Raw genomic sequence first — 17383 nt, 5'->3', positions numbered from 1 at the left:
CTGGCAACAGTGATTTGATAAAAGGCCTCCCCTTACACATTGCTACTTACATTAGCGTGACTCCAGTAGGCCTCCCGTATCAAAAAGGAGGCAGTAAGAATCCAGCTCCGTTTTCCAGTTGAGCTGATAAGAGTGGTCCCCCACAGTATGGATGAGTGAACAGTAGTGGCTCATGAGCCACAGAATTGAGGAAGACCTGGCCAGTCCAAGGGACACAGCGTCTTTCTGCTCAGTTTTTGAGAGAGAAGGAAATAGCAGCCAATGACCACTGCATAACCAGTTCAAGCCATTAAGTATTTTGACACTGAGGAGTGCAGTCAAAAAATGTATTTCAAAATAAGAAAACACAACGATTCCAACCAGCCGAACCTGAGCTGGTTCCCAATTGTGCCCAGGACTTCCCAAGTGTTGTTCTGGCCAGCAGCACATTCCTGGGGTTGCTGGCACTTTTGGAAAAGTGTCAAGGATAACTGACACAGCAGAACTGACACCAGGTGCCATTTAGTGCATCCAAGGTAATACCAGTCAGATCAAGTCCTTCCCTACACATGGAAACTCTCCCTTGACAAGTTCCATATTGCCAGGGTTTTTGGAGGACCACAATGCTATTTCTTTGCTTGCTGCCGTGTCATTGTGCCTACCTACAGCACAGGATATCACAGAGCAGAGGGGCCAAGGCATGCCAGCCACAGGCTCAGACCGAGCCCTTTTGCCATGAGAACCCCCCCAGCAAGTACCTCAAAGTTCAGAAGCAACGTTAACATACTAAGTGAAAGCTCTGAGACAGACGCTTACCTCACAAATTCATTTCTTAAACAAAGAGCAAGACAAGCTGAGGATTAGAACTGGGAAATCATAGGAAGAAAAAAAAAGTAAATCCAAAAACCAAAGGTGAACAAGAAATAAAAGCAGAGGTAAGAGACACATAAGAAGAAGTAATGACAGCCAGGAGCTACTTTGACACAAAATAAGAACTGACTGAGTAAAATCACATCACTTATGTGCTGCAGAGCTCCCAGACATTTTCATCACCCAGTACCTGAATGAATTTTGGCTGAGGCAGGCAAACTTAAGAGCTCTAATGTGTCCTTTCATTCCCAGCTTAATAATTCTAACCAGTTTACCGTACAACTGTCTTCCAGGTGTCCTGCCAACAGGTTCCCACACATTAATTACGTAGACACAAAACTTAGTAAAAAAAGCATTTAGAAAGATCAGAGAAACTTTTGAAAGTATTTTACTTTTTTTAATACAGATACAATATCTTTCCAAGGTCACTTCAAAGTAAGTGGCATGCAGGCTATTAAAAGTGGAAGTGCCCATGCAGTCATTTTAGGTTAAACGTGCACAGTATATTCTACAACACAAAAACTGCATTTAGAGTGTTTTCTTTATCCAGAATGATTTGGCAGCTTCAAAAAAGCTAACACACCAAAACCCCAAACTGAAATGCAACCCACCCCAGCCAGCACACAATGTGCTTATCTCAGTAAGGACCTTTTAGCAGATCGGGCCGTGGCAGTTGCAGAGCTGTCTTTATCGTGACCCCCAAAGTACTGCTGCTCTATGCGCCGACAAAAGGCCGTGAGGTTACTGTAGTTTTTCACTTTCTCAGAGAGTTCGTCAGTGATTAGTTGAGTAGTAAGGATTGTGAACAGATGTCCAAATACCAGAGCATCCAATTCAGTTGGTCTGTAAAAACAAACAGAAAAAAGAAAGAGATTTTGGAAGACAAGTCCTGAGCAAGAACCACCCTGCTGTTCTGAGTAACTTCTAGACAGCCACAGAATCTAAGAACTGGGAAGAAATGAGGCAACACTGAGCTTACCAAATGCATGAAAACTGTGTGTACAGTACATAAGCATACTGCTTGTACGACACCTTTCTTTGCTTTTGGTAGCTTGGAAATGTGGAAATAGCACTTATTAGAAGGGGCACAGTTACTGATCCCATATCAAACCCGGCTCCACCTTTTAGCTCCGTTAAGAGGGCAAATGCTTATCAAGTCTTTTGGGTTTTCTTCTTTTTCCTCTGCAGATGTATATGTTAAAACAAAAAACAGTACTTATCTCATGAAGGAAAATAAAAAGAAGGAGGAGGAAAAAAAAGAGGAGGAGGAGGAGAAAAAAGCAAAAATTCCCTGTTCTTTTTGTGCTTTTCAATAGTTGGGAATTATTTAACGAATAAGAAAAGGAGCTCCAGGGTGACAGCAGCTAGAAACATCTCTTTTGAAATGGGACTAGAAGGAAGAAAAAGTATTTTGGGAAACAATGGTCTATTGAATGTTTTCAGTCCTACCTTATTTTAGGTACAAGCCTTCTGAATTGTCATCCTGGACCTTTGTATATAAGCAGCCCATTTACAAACAATTTTTTTTTCAAATATATTAATAACTTAAGAGTCCTTCTTTACTAGTGTCCAAGGTAAACAGCACAAGGCTTTTCTAAGGGATAATTATTTTGCCTTTGTATTTGTGGATCCCAGTGGAGATGTGGACCCTTGTGAAACAAACCTAAATCTGTCAGCAATAGGCTGCTTTTCTTATTTACTTCCTACAGACTCCCAGAAGCCACAGACTGAAAAATGCTGGATTAAAGCCACATACTTTCTCAGTAATATTTCAGATAGATAAAAAGCTTAGAGGTAGAAACTGTACCAAGAAAGCCTGTTTAACAAATAACAAAAAACAAAATCCCTGATCTTCAATTCTTTACAGATACAGAAAGAAAATTTAGGAGATACCATGTTTAGGAATGATTTGAGAAGATGCAATTCAAACTTCTCTTCTGTTATGCATACTTCTGTATCCACCCAATTGACACTACCCACCCAGTGGCCACTTGGAAAAGATTAAGGGGCAAAGACACACACAGGAAAGTAACCAAGACCTTCTGCTGCCTTTTGAAGACATTTCTCTGTCCAAATGCAGTTAACTGAAGTCCAGACTTGAGCATTTCTAGTCTAGTTTATGCACAGAAGACAAGAAGGAGCTAACGTGATTTCATCTAACTAAATACATTTCGAAAATATTGAATTACAGAACAGAAAAAAAAAAAAAAAAGGAAAAAATCCCCACATTTTGCAGTTGGGAGAAAAGGGTGAGAGCAAAGGACTTCCCATGAAAGCCAGGTTTCATTTTTTCTCCCCAGGGAATGTGAATCTTAGTTGTCATTTTGCAACTGATCCTTTGTTGATACAAGGTTGGCTTCTCCCCCAGTTCTTACAACTCGCAGGCCCCCTCACACTGATCGAGCTCATTCAGAGCTGACTCTGGTGTTAAGAAGGGCAGCTAAAGCTGTCCTGCTCCAGAGGGTGTGATGTACATTCACTCCCCTGTACTCAGCAGAAAACATTACCCACGAAATACAAGTAAAGCTTTAAATATATAATTTTTAATAAGAAACTAACTGTATAATGGCATACATTTGTAGCCTACACAAGTTGTGGTAGACTCTGTAGAGGAGACAAGCAGGAGTAAAACTAAATCATACAAAGCAAAAAATAACAAAAAAAATCACAGAAACTTTCCTTTTAAAACCTTCAATTACCTTTTTCCCTGAAATTTCACGTTTACAATTCCAGTCACACATTTGTATTTCCTCAACTAATCATGTAGCATTAAAATAAAAGTTTTCCGTGTGTGGATGTGTATCTACATCTCACATTCCTGGATGTAATATTTCAATAAAGAGTAACTTACTGCTTATTGAAGAAATATGGTTGTGTTCCTAATCTCTGGGAGAGAGCCTGACAACACTGATCTACGTCCTCAAGCACCTATCAAAACACAAGAGATAAGAGATTCGTGTTGTCAAGAAATACCGACACTACAAAAAATAACCTTCTTGCTGTATTTGCACTGCCAGTGGGAACAAGGAACATACCACGGTGGAACATTAAAAGCTGGTAAAGTCAGTCAAACCTACGCAGCAGCCAGGTAGCTCAGTGTTACTTAATCTAACATTTGATGTAAAGCAATTCTGATTAAGTGCTTCCCATAACATTTATAACCTAGCATAATTAAAGGTACTAACTTACACATCAAACTACTTCACTTTTTTTTTTGTTTTAAGACCTCTGACAAGGGAAGCCACAATCATGCTAAGCCGGCCTAGGAACACCACACAGCCTAAGTTAACATCATCGGAGATGGACACTCATGGTAAAAAGCCACACTCATCCTTCCTCCCACCCCATCGGGTTGCACATAATTTAAGATTTATTGCTGCTGAAGGTAAATACCCGACTCCAGATAATGTTTTAAGTTTTACTACATCTGTTTCAAGAAAGTGTAACTCTCCAAAGCCTTTAAAAAAAAGAAAGAAAGAAAATAAAGATAAAACAAGGTAGAGAAATAAGCTTCACTTTTCGCACTGACCTGGTCAAGTGTCTTGCCAGCCCATCCAATGGCTTTCATCTTTCGCCTTACCTCCCACTGCTTCTGATAGGACAAAATGCGATTAAGAGGCCACGGGTAAGGAGAGCCATACCTCGGGTGAGTAATCTTTGTTTGGAAACAGAAAGGTACTGCACTATAACATCAGAAAATACAGATACCTCTATGCACAATATATTCACATATTTCTATCAGAAAGGAAGCTTTAAAAGAGAAAGCAAGCTCTGTGATACACTGTAATTATGTGCACGGAATTTATAGTTTGCAGCAGAACCATTTACAACTATTACTTCAGGAACATGTACAAAACCTGTATCTACTTTGCAGTCAGCTACCTCCAGTAATGACACAACTTTCCTAAAATGTATATGCAAGCAAAATTAAAGTGAAAAGACTGTATCATTAATGGTAGAAACCTCAATGTTTCATTTATGAGTAGGGACTTGCAATTGTGAGCAAAAGTGTTTTCTCATTAAATTTTAATTAAGATAAATGCTGCAGAACCACTCACCTCCTCTACTGTAGCATCGTCACACCACTGAAGATAGAGCTAGGAACAGAAAGAACAATTGCTAAAACTTCTAATAAAGAAGAATACAGAGACAATCATTTCTCACTAGTAGACTTTTCTGTATTAGATTAAATTTCTATTTCATTCCTTCTCTTAGACCTCTGAATGTAGAGAAGAAATTAAAACTGGAAGGCAAAAGCCCAGTTGCTAGGCCTTACTTTGCCAGCACTAGGACCACGCTGCTACGGAAGGCCCACTCCCACTGCTCACCCTGCACACAGCTCGGTACACAGGCTACTAGCCCTCGGCCACCTGCAGCTTGCCAGCACTTCCAACACTGCTCCTATACTGGGATTGCATCATGTCATCTGGCCATGGACACGAACCACAGGGGATCCCAACTAGGCACGTGAGCACGCACACTGCGGAAGGTGACAGTGGGATGGGGTAGGATCCCAGAGCCACCGTCATTTTCCACCTGCAGAGATCAGTTACTTCTACAGCTACATGACATACTGCAGGTAGGTTTGGGGAATCCCCCCTGTGGCTTGTGTCTACAGGAACATTTCAGCAAGCAATCCATAGGTACAGAGAATTAATTCCTGCCTCCTTTCACCTCAAAAGTCAATGACCTAATCTAAGAATAAGCAGTATTTCTAATACAGGGAAAAATCTTAAAGCTTTCTTGCCTATAGCCACATATGTAAGTGCGTGGAGTTACTACGGTTGGCTATACCTCTGCTGTCAAGAGCATATTATTGACTAATTCCATGTAGGCTTTCATCTCAGCTTTTTGGACTTCATCCAATCCATCACTGAGAGAATGGCCCTAATGGGGAAAAGAGAAGAAAAAGACAAGACGCACACATGTAAGAAAGGATATTGGAATATTCAGCAATGCCTGACCCAAGAACCTCTGAAGCCAACGAGCCTTGGCTCAGATCCCTATCTCTTACATAGTTCAATAACAAATTACATATGCAATTTTTACATAGAGTGCCCTTTGGAATTAAAAAAGAAATAATCATTCTGTAATACAGGTAATTCACAAGAAGCATAGGCTATTATCAGTTACTGGTGAACACAGTTTGAGCACACAGCCTCCTGGCTACTGTTACCTGTGACAAAAAGTAACATAAATTTACATCTGTGACACAGCTTTACCAGCTGCTCAGTGAAAAGACAGTGTTATTAAGAATATGGGAAGGAGGGGAAGCAAAGGCTTTGAACAGTACCTGATAGTTCAGGTCTTATACCAGTCACTTCCAGGTTTAAGAGCTCTGAGATCCAGAGACAGGGCATGGAGAAAAAGTCTCAGAAACTGGCACTGACATACCGCTATCCCACATAGAATCTACTTCCAGAATTTGAGTAAATGTCAAAGAAAAACATTTCCACCTCAATAAACTCCTATTCCAGGATATCTTTCTTTTAAAACAGCACCAGATTTCTACACTGTAAATAAAGTAACATTCCAGAACTGATGAAAACAATGTACTCTTATTACCTTGGCTTTCACAAACTGGACTATGGGCCCAAGCTCAGACACCACTTGATTTCCCACGTGAATAAAGGGTACTTTGCCTGTAACATGAGAAATACATTTTAGTGAGAGGTTTTTATACATGTAAAACATAATTTCTAATTTTCAAAACAATTAAATATTGCAGGTACACCTGAACATCAGTGGTTGTTTTCAAATGAGTGCAGGTAACGCTCTAACATACATAGCTCACCCACCAAATTCTTGTATTAACAAACATCTCACTCCTCCTTAACCTTTTCTACAAGTAGTAGTTGCAATAGTGTATTTCAAAGCTACTGAGTGAGATCTATCAGCTTGTATTTTAATAATGGATTTTTACTTTGCTGGAAAGACTTAATTCAATGTTTCTCTGAAGCATAGCAGGGATGTCCCAGGAAAGCAGACAGAGCCCTTGGCTAGTTTTATGCCACAATGCATTTCCACCCTCCCTTCTGGCCCACTGGCAGGGAGAAGGCTGCTGAAAGGATGATGGGAGATGTGGCACTGTGCCCAGAAAAGCAAGCAGGGGGAAGTGCAAAAGCACACTCAGCAAGGCATGGTCTTTACTCTCCCTCCTCCAGTCCTCCAGACTTCCAACGACTGGGCTACTCGGCTCCTGTTGGCTGCCCTGTCTTCGCCCTCTAATTGCAAGCTGACACTTGAGCTCCCATGGTCCTGGGGTCAGGAACAAGTTATTGGTATGAGACCTACACCTTCACAATCTGGGGAGCTTAGAGAGAGGAAGGAGCTTAATTATCATGGAAGCAAAATGGGGTCAAAGCTTAACATTAGCAAGGCTCAACAATCAGTCCATGGAGCTGAGCCCTGAGGGCCCAGCATGGAGCAGGACTGAAAACGGCCAGTCCTCAGAAGGAGACTGGGAAATGACTGTGTGGAACTTGTCTCCTGAGTCGGGCACTGGGCTCCCAAGTCTGTACATACCACCTTTTCTGCCTGCTAAATTTTCTTACATGCAGATCAAAGCCAAAGTTTTGCAGCAGGCAGATACACAAGAGGAAGCCCTATCACACAGAGCAAGCCACAAAGAACAGCAGAAGGTGCCTTACAGCTTTTTTTCCCAGCACTCAACGTGAAGCTGAGGGCTCCTGCTCCAACTCACCCTAACTACATATGTCATTCTGAAAATCTTCATCCAGATGTAATTGACAAACAACAACCTTAAAATTAAGACTAAATATTTTAGGATTACTTACACGATTGAAACCATTCACAACATGGAGATAAACACTGGATGTTTCATATCACTGAGAACATTCCCAAAGGCAGCACATGAGCCTGCCCAGTGGGGCACAACACACTCTTGCATTCCGACCTCTCACTGTGGGCAAACTGTGCTCTCAATAGACAGCCCAAAGATCAGCACCTGCCTGGCTCCAAATATCATATTAGTAATATATTCACTCTTTTCAGTGAAACACAAAAATTCTACTGTTCAGCCTAGCTCAAACACACTTCCTTCTAACAGTGAATTCAATCATGGTTTTTATCATTCACTTCTTACTGGCTTGATCAGCCTAAGGGTAATAAATGAAGTGCATCACACCAACAAAGGCTTCATCTGCATCCACACGCTACACGTTGTGGAAGGAAACACAGACCTCTCTGAACCGCAGAATTCAGTGTTTTCAGTCAGACTGTACCTCACACCCCAAGACAATCCTTTGGTATTCCCTTTTGACTCCCTCAGAATGGGTTTCATCATTACAATGACTGTGACAAGATAAATAACCATCCCCCAAAACGATGAGATGCAGATCTCTGACTGCTGCTGCTATGAAACAGGGAGAGGTAGGGAGGGAGAAGGGAGTAAATGAAAACCTCTAAATTATCATTAAATAATCAAAATATTATAAAGGAAGGAAATTGGAAAAGTAAATAAGAATAACAGGGACTCCAGGAGTAAAGGCAAAAAGAACACTTATTTCTACCTACATTTAAAATTGAAACAGTACCATTTTCCCTCTCGTGCTCCTTGTTTTCAGCAGAAGAAGGAAGGGTTCAGATTCACATTACAACATCAGATACCAGCAAGTGTGGACATGGTGTGCTGGTGGCAGAGAACGGAGAGTCTGCAACTGTCACCAGTCCTATCCTGTGTGTGCAAGATGCTCCTCTGGGCATGGATTCAACATTTCAAAGCTGCTTTTATTTACTGACGAATAACTTATATACCACCATATTTTGCTGTACTTCCTCTGCTGCCCAGCAACAGTTTTATTTATTTTGTTTTGTTTTGAATAGCCTAATTGCAGCTGCTTTGACTGAAATAACAGTAGCAGCAGCAGAATCCATACAGTTGGTAAACATATACTGACAGGCACTTCCATATGGCAGGCATCAGCCAAAGCCAAGTAGTTGGTAAATAAGTATCTTCTCACACAACAAAAATCTGAAGAGTGTAAGGAGTACTAGACTTTTGCCTCTGCATCCAGCAATTGTCTCCGATTTTCAGGCACCCTTCTGGAGCCAGCCTCTGGGGCGTTTTAGACAACCAGTCACCTCCAGTAGAAGGTAGACTGTACCCTTCTCATACTGAATTTATTGTTGGTGAGTTTGCACTTCTTTTCAAGACAGTCTCATTGATGAGAGGAAGGTTTAAAATCACCTGTCACCCTTAACAGTGACAACGTACCCTGCAATCTTCTCCTGCATCAACATCCTAGCAATCTTCTTCCAGACAGGGTACCAAAACATACTCCTCCAGTGTTATCCCACCACAGCAATGGAAAAATATGACAGCAGTCACTGGAATACTCCCTGGATGCAGGATAAAGCCGCTTTGGGAAATGTAAGTCGTTCTGCTTCAGAACACAACTTATTTTAGGGCATTTTAGAGAGTGTTTCCACCAGACATTTGAAGTGTCTGAATGCTATGGAGAGGTACTGCAGTCACAGGCACAGTTACAGTTACAAACTGTGCCAATGTTACTTTGCATTTGACTGTTTTAATTGTTTACAGAAGAGAAACTGCACTGGAGAGGAGGGGGAAGGCAACCCACACACGGTAGCACCGACCGACTGTTATCAGCCAGACAAGGCACAGTTGCCATGGTACCAAAATGGAAGCATAACGTAGTAATCTAAATGAAGGCCACACTTACCAGATGGGGACATGTACTCAGCATTTGCCCTGCAAACCACCCGGATTGGCAGATTGCACATTTGCAAAAAGGCCTGGAAACAAAGAGTTGCATTTAAAAAGCATTAATATATCAGTGATAAATAAGCATGTTCTTCTCAATACATTTGACTATGTTTTAGCCAGCTTATGAAGTATCGTTCCTTGCATACTGCCTTTAGGAAGAAAGAAGGTTAGGTTAAAGAAAAACAAGGTTTTCTAACTTCCTCAGGCAACTGTTTATCACCCAGTCATTGACTGGAATTCTTGTAATGAAAGTTCATCTACTTTCACAGTTTTTCTTCAAGATGAGCGAAGAAGCACTATCTGACAGACACCACTAATGCTGCAGCTGTTCAAAACTGAGTGAAATTTTTCCCCTCCCAAAAAGTAAGAAGTAGTTACATCTTCTGGCTAAAGCTAAGTGACCAACTTCACATTGTGCAACATATCAAACACATACAGCACCTTCCCACCTTATATTTACAATAGTAGCCAGAGCTTTTGCTCTCATACTGTCAGAACACAAGTTTGCTTTAGGAAAAAGCATTTATTGCCTTTAATTTATGTGAATCATAGAGAGCGTAAGTGATTGATTTACTCTTTCCTTCTCTCTGTAACCTCAGATTCAAACCCTTCTCAGTAGGATACCAACTTTTGTCAGCACCTGCCATCACCACAAAATCCCCCGTGTCCTTCTGTTGAAATACTAAAATATCAAGAAAAATACTTGCTATTTGGACAGAACATGGCAAATAAGGAACCTCTTAACTTCTGAAGTCTCTCACAACTGATCTAAGCCCTATTGCTCATTTTGTCTTCACAATTAGACAGGTCACAATTCCAGATTCCAAAACTGTATGTATTTATCCTCGGAGTTTTGGGGTGAAAAAAGACTGTACAAAGAATGCTACATCATGAAGAAAAATGCTCCTGTGACACAGCATTTCCTATATGAGCCTCCTCCTAGCTCTTCAGAACACAGGATCTGGCAGTAAACTGCACTCTCACAGCTTCAGATGCTCAGACCCTAACCACAGACATTAAAATAACCTAAACCCTAACCTTTAGATCGCTCATCTCTGCACTAAATGAGACCATAAGGAATGAACTAACACTGGCATCAGCCCTGTTCTTAACTTGGTGGCTTCTGTAGTATCCTACAGGTAAACAAAAATAACTCAAACAGCCTCTCCTCTCTCCTGCACTCTTCAAATCTTTTAATCTGAGGGATTAAATCCAGGGGAAACCCAATCCAGGGAAAAAAGTCAAAAGCTTTGGTTCTGTTCCAACTAAATCCAAGAACTGCACAATCCATTAGGACATTTCAATTTTGTAACGGTCATATACTATTCCCACTGCAAGTTCAGAAGAAAATAAGTCTGAACTGCACTGGAGTCAGGGCAACACAAAAATAACTGAATAGCTGGTACATGCAAAGACACATTTAAGCAAAAGGAGATGAATCAGAGAACTATTTTCATTTTTTCATATCAGCGTGTCAAAAATGAGACACAGTGACACAGAACACTTAGGTTACATGAGTTGCTTCAGCAAATTATTGCCTACTGTACTTTGTACCGTACATTGGCTGCTATATAGTACAAGGTTTCTATCAAGAACACAGACTGTGACTGTAAAAAAGTCCCCACCAGAGACTAAACTAGTTTTTAATGTAAAGAACTGAGCCAAGTTTCCATCAAAAACCTGAATGTGACCTTTCTCTTTCTCCTTCCCCTCAATAAACATCCCCAGACCAAGGAATATCAACCTTTATTACATTTGGCAGGAAAATTCTAACGCAGTTTCTGGCCTAGCGCAAAGGAGATTAAGAATACATTCCCATTTTGATATCTCAGAAATGCAAACACACTGGGTCCATGTGTCTGTTTTGTACTTCATAAAGAAAAGAGGAGTGAGGAGGTTGAACCAGAATTGAGCCCTAATGTGGGAACAAATATTAATTAAATAAAAATATTCACTACCCTGCATAATAAGGCAAAGGTACCAGTAAGCTTAGAAATAAGTCAGTTTATTACTGAGGTTAAACTTTTTTTTCTTCTTTAATTTTAAGAAAAGACCCCCAAGTAAGCATCAAATCAAACTGCTGAGAAAACTTCCTTGGAATAGTTATCTCTAGTTCCGATGAATATTTCATAAACAGAAGACCAGGACTGAGCTTGAGAAACCACGATTAAAATTGGGCAAATCCATCCAGTTCTGCGTTCACACCAGCAGTGCTCCTGCAAGGCCCAGAACCACTGACCAGTGGAGCTGCCTCTCCGGCAGCTTTACGAGGCCTGTTCCAGCAAGCCCCTTCAGCATCCATCAGCCAACACTGATCCACTCCAGTCCTTGTCTATATTTAAGATCAGCTTTAAGATCAGTGGTGAAACAGTAGCAAAATAAAAAACACGAGCAAACAGAACAGTGAAAGGGTTGAAGAACAAATCATTTAATGCCATACAATAAACATAAAAATTATTAAAAGAATAAAACACGCTATTACGTCTTTAGAAAGTAGAAGCCTAAGGAATTAAAAGACCAATACCTTATGCTATAGTTTGTATCCAAAGCATGACATATTCAATTTTAAATGCTCCTTAGTTACTGTTCTGCAGGAAAATGAAGGAAAGCTCCACAATATGAGAGGTTTAATTCCTGCTGGATCTAAGCTACTAAAATAATTGTTACTTACGGAAGTGGCCAGTATCCATTTCTTGATTCAGGTTAAATTAATGGTCCGCTACATAGCCTTCAAGTTGACCATAAAACACTTGTCAGCTGAGAAGAGTAGACAATACTATCCCAAACCGTGAGGGCTCAGCCTAAGAAATAAGTTGTACACTTTGCATTGCTATGAGAGTACTCACATTCTTCCACTGCCGTAACTGACAGGCTAGCGTTATCAACACAGGTGGGTTTGACTTTTAGAGCACAGTGAATATATTTCATGCTTATGGAAATTATGGCTTCTTTTAGAAAGATATGAACAAGGATCGTGACCAATGCATTCTTATAAATATCCACTGCCAGAAAAACTCAATTTTTTTTCTGATGCATTCAACTAGATAAATTAGATTCTAGACAATAACTGATGTTAGACAGTAAGTGGCATCAACTACTATCAAAATAGTTGAAACTGGCACAGATTAAAGAAATCCTACAGACCGATCATAGGACAAAGCAGTAATTCCTGTGAGTCTTTATCTCATATAACGCTTTATCCCAATGATCAAGGAAGGATTTGTTCCTTTTTTGACCACTCATGTAGAATGTCAAGAATCGGCACATTTGGTGTGCAGATGGTATCAGCCCACCATAGCTTCCAACTCTGATAAAAGATGCAGCGGAACACTGATTATTCCAGCTCAGAGTATCTTGTTTCCCTTTTGGTACCTCACATATATTTGAACAGCCAGGCAAACCCCTGCTTTTCTTGTGAGAGAAATCATGATCAAATGTGAGTGAGCTCAGCTCCTCTGAGTGCTTTTGGAGCAAAGGGCAAGAGACCAAAAGCTGAAACCACCCTGGTGCAGTTCTGCTGAGATTTATGAAGATATCAACATCCCTTCAAAGACACAGCATTGAAAGCTGAGCAATCAGAAAGATCAAGGGCCCAGGCTTATTCCAGTACATCAGAGATTATTGTTAACATCATAAATTTTGCTGACCAACTTTAAAAAGGGAATGCCAAGTGACACATAAGCTAGTTAAGTTAATCAAGCCCCTGTGAAAATTCATCTAAAAATGATAAGCAAGACAGTAATAGAGAAACTGGAAACAGGACACTTGAGTGAGCACAGCCTGTCATACCTTGCAAAGATGCTTGTAATTCCAAAGAACAGCATTAAATTTCGCACTTTCTTTTCCTCTGGAAAAAACACGTACTAGCACAGAAGTAATAGAGTGACTATTTTAGGCCACGACCTGGATCTCCTCCACCACCTAGAATTCTCACAGAGTTAACATCAAAGCAGTTGCAGTTCTTCAGAACAAGACGAAAAAAAATAGCTGTCGTCTGTAGTAAAACTGATACACGTTACTTCATCTAAAGTTTTCAAGTCCAAAGTAACTGTAAATATGTTCACTGAAAATGTTTATTCCTACTTTGAAAACAACTCTTCCAAACTCTAGGCAGGGAAAGGAAAACTAGATTCCTACCTGAAAGGACTAACTTTTTTTTTTTTTTTTTTTACACCCTACGCCTATCTAAAGTTAAATATTTTGATCCATTCATAAAGAGGAGGGATTAACATTCTTCTTTCCCCTTGCCCATGTTACAGGAGATCAAGAGATGACTGCCCAGTAGACTTTACACAAAGGAAATATCATTCAAGCATAAATATGCAGAATTCACTACAACTGAAGGACATCAAACCAAAACACTGAGGCTTTTAAAAAGAATGAGTAATTTCATGGCTCATACTAGATAATGCAACATAAAACAAGGGTAATGAAATGTCAGATTGGGAAGAACTGAGTTTATTCCCCTGGCATCAGCAGGAGTGCCTCCTTTATCCATATCCCACTGATTATTTCCATTTCTGTAATATTAAAAACAGGGCCCCATGCTCTTGTGCAGCATCAGCATTGGTCAATGACTGACGCAGACGCCTGGAAAACTACCCAGTTTAATAACTTAAGATCAATATAATGTGTGATAGGAACACTTTCCCCAAGTTACTTCTGGAACAAAGTGTGTCCTTTCTTTGAGCGAGGTTAATTTGGGAAACAGGTAAAGGCATTAAAAAGTAAAGATTCAGCTTAATAGGGTCTGTCAGCTTCTCTCCCATGCATGCTCGCTGCCCCTCTTCCCTGCAGGCTAAGTTTCCCCTTCTCATGTTCTTCCAGCCTCTCTACCTGTAGCATCACCTACTCTTCTGGCACTTGGGAAGGGAAGGGAGAAATGTGAATAATGTGTTTTTAAAAAAGCTACCTCTCTTCTTCCAGACTGAAGCACTGAATCTACAAAGCTGCTACTGCCTCTGTGCACCCTGGTTTTAGCCCTCCCTGCTGTAGACCGGGAGGTGGAGAATTCCTGCAAGTCCACGAGGAGAAACAGAGGAGAGGAAAAAAGGTGCTACCAGATGAATTATGTTTTTCACTCTCCTCACAATATTTACTGTTATAGACCAGGGAATAAGGAGCGTGGGCGTGAGTACAATGAATTTAAGAAAAAGCCTGTAGAAGCCTCTTGGTGCCTTTCCTGCCCAACTGCACACTAATCCACACAGGACCACCGCTTGCATTGCACTGCCTTCTCCCAGAAAGCGGTATGAGCCACTCTGTTTTTAAAGCCAGCACAGAACAAGCCAGTTCATATTTTTTTCTGTGAAAGAACATAACTGCAGCTATGTGAAAAGGGCTGATAGGAAGCTTTGAGGTGACACTTGTTACAAAATTAATCAACAATCTTATGCCTATCATTCATTTCAATCATGGCAGATGACGCCTCCTGACAGAATTACGGAGTACACTTAGAACAGCAGCATTGCTTAAAGGACAAATCAACTTAAGGCTTGTTTAGTTTTCCTATAGCCTGCCCAATTTCAAACTCAAAATGTAGGTAGTACACTGGACTTCAATTATCTAAAAAAAATAGAACAATCACCTTTGTTCTGCTTTAGCACAGGTCAAAAGCTCAGAGCCCAAAATCCACAGCTAGGCACAGGGCAACTCACCCCGCCCTCCCTTTCCTCGTCTTCTCACATATCCGACATTCCCATCTCTGCTGCTGCTGCCGCCCTCAAAACAATGCAAGAAAGTGATGCCATTGTGTCTTCCTATGATGACAGGGATGGAAAATGACTGCGCATTAAAAACAATGGGAAGGAATATGAGACGGGAGGGGGAGTTTTGTATTTATTTCTACAGTTAATTGTTTTAGGAGCCATTTCCACTTTTTTTCTCTCATCCTCTTTACCTTCCCCAGCTTAAGGAAGGGCTGTTTGGATGCTGTCAGCTGGAAATATAATAGACAGCGGGCAGCAAGCAAATCACCGTGTCAGAGAGCTCCATCACAAGGCTCTTCCCTTCCCCTTCAGTCCCCTCTCAGAATAATACATATAAGCAAACACATATACTCATTAAAAATGAGTTACAGCTTGACGTAAATCATATCCAGATTGCAGTTTCTGAGATCAGAGTAAAGAACGAAATTACTTATGCCAAGATTCAAATAGTTCACAACTTACATTCCCACATGAGGAATGCTATTTTCAGATGGCACACTCTAGGCTTCATTTGAAGAAGATATATTCATGATTAGTTTTTAATAAAGAGCGAGCCATTCCAAGCCATCTCTTATTCAGCAGCACTTCTAAAAGCACTCACACAATGCTGTTGCAAAGAAAGAGTGAGAGGCATTTTCTATTTTCATTTTTCCATAATTTCATGAGCATACAAAGGACAATATGTGATGACAACTAAAGAGTTATTCTCTACTTTATTGCAGGAACACATTTTAAAATTAAAAACCATGAGCAATTCTACAGAATAATTCAGTTTTCATATCAAACAGCTGCAGACCCTGTAACTGAAATAGCGTGTCTAAGGTTATAAATGAAAACTGTTCAGTATCATTCTTTGAATGACAGATTAAATTCCTAATCCAGTTATGGTAATGGCCACATTTGTAGTTTAACATAAATTAAGAGCTTAATTATATTTGTGACTATTTTAAACAAAATAACAAATTCCTTTGTACCTGTGAACGTAATTTATAGCAAAGCCACGTTCATTCTCCAAAACAATCTATTTTACACTGCAGCACAACACTGCTCTAATGGTATAATGTAATTCTTGTTGTAGAATGCGGAAAGAGTAGATTCACTGGTAGCACAGAGGTTTTGAAGATAAATGAAGATGCTATTCATTCAGGGGTAATTTCATCTTAGAACTATATGAAAGATGTTTCACTCACAAACAGTACCTGTATGGCTTGGGATTTAAGCATGTTTTCAGCCACAATGCAATGCTACTAGATTGATTAAGCTGATACTGCATTTCTCATCATGAAGAATTCCAGGTTTTATTCTCTTTAAAAAAAAGCGATTGTAAGATTTTCATTTCAGTACTATGCCTTTGTTCAAGCCTCAGCAACAAGTTCTATTTTCTGCTAATGTTTTGTCTAGAGAAAAACCAAACCACAATTCATAACACACACACACATACAAAAAAATCACAAACCTGTCAAAGGTAATTAATCATGCGTGATTTACACATTTATTTGATTACTTGTTGAAGTAAATAAGCAGTTGGTCTGTGTAACACAATTTTAAGTTGTCCAAACATCCTTCTGTCATTCAGGACTAAGAACAGACAATACTAAATGCACTTTCCTGGAATACATTAAGACCATTTAGAAGGACATCAATTGCACAAGCAATTAATACATATCTTAACATAATGAGCTCTAGGCTTTATGACCTCAAAATAGCTATGATAATTCTCCCAATCCTGAACATTTTAGACAGCCTTTTAAGCAAGACTCAAACTGCCTGCATAAAGATTTCAGAAGAACCTGTAGTAACAGAGGCAGTCTCAACATTCACATTCCTCCGCCCTACAAGTTGGAACAGTGCACAGAGATGCTCTGCGCTGCTATTTGAGGCAAGAGGCCTGGCAGAGCGCAGCTGTATTAACCCCCTCTCTCCTACTCAGCTACGTTACTTCCACCCGGGCAGTAAACATATAGGCTTTACCTGCACCAGGCGTCAATACAGAGACAGGGCCTGGAGGGGCTCTTACGTGGTAATTCAGTTTTAACCCATTTAAAACTCTCATTGTTCTCTCCTTCAAGCTGTGGAG

At 40.3% G+C, this 17383-nt stretch overlaps 1 protein-coding gene across 1 annotated transcript in view; it reads right to left on the bottom strand.

Moving 5' to 3' along the window:
- Positions 1 to 1219: 1219 nt before the first annotated feature.
- MTX2 (metaxin 2) overlaps positions 1220 to 17383 on the bottom strand; it is a 34347-nt gene continuing 18183 nt past the window's right edge. The window contains exons 4-10 of the mRNA XM_054070053.1: positions 9555 to 9627; positions 6415 to 6491; positions 5644 to 5736; positions 4908 to 4946; positions 4379 to 4504; positions 3701 to 3777; positions 1220 to 1692 (exon numbers count right to left, since the gene is read on the bottom strand). Coding sequence (XP_053926028.1) covers positions 1482 to 1692; positions 3701 to 3777; positions 4379 to 4504; positions 4908 to 4946; positions 5644 to 5736; positions 6415 to 6491; positions 9555 to 9627 — 696 coding nt within the window. The 3' untranslated portion in view covers positions 1220 to 1481. The remainder of the gene's footprint in view (positions 1693 to 3700; positions 3778 to 4378; positions 4505 to 4907; positions 4947 to 5643; positions 5737 to 6414; positions 6492 to 9554; positions 9628 to 17383) is intronic.

This window comes from Cuculus canorus, chromosome 6, assembly GCF_017976375.1.
Source record: "Cuculus canorus isolate bCucCan1 chromosome 6, bCucCan1.pri, whole genome shotgun sequence".
NCBI lineage: Eukaryota > Metazoa > Chordata > Aves > Cuculiformes > Cuculidae > Cuculus > Cuculus canorus.
This window is presented reverse-complemented; position numbering and strand designations above follow the sequence as displayed.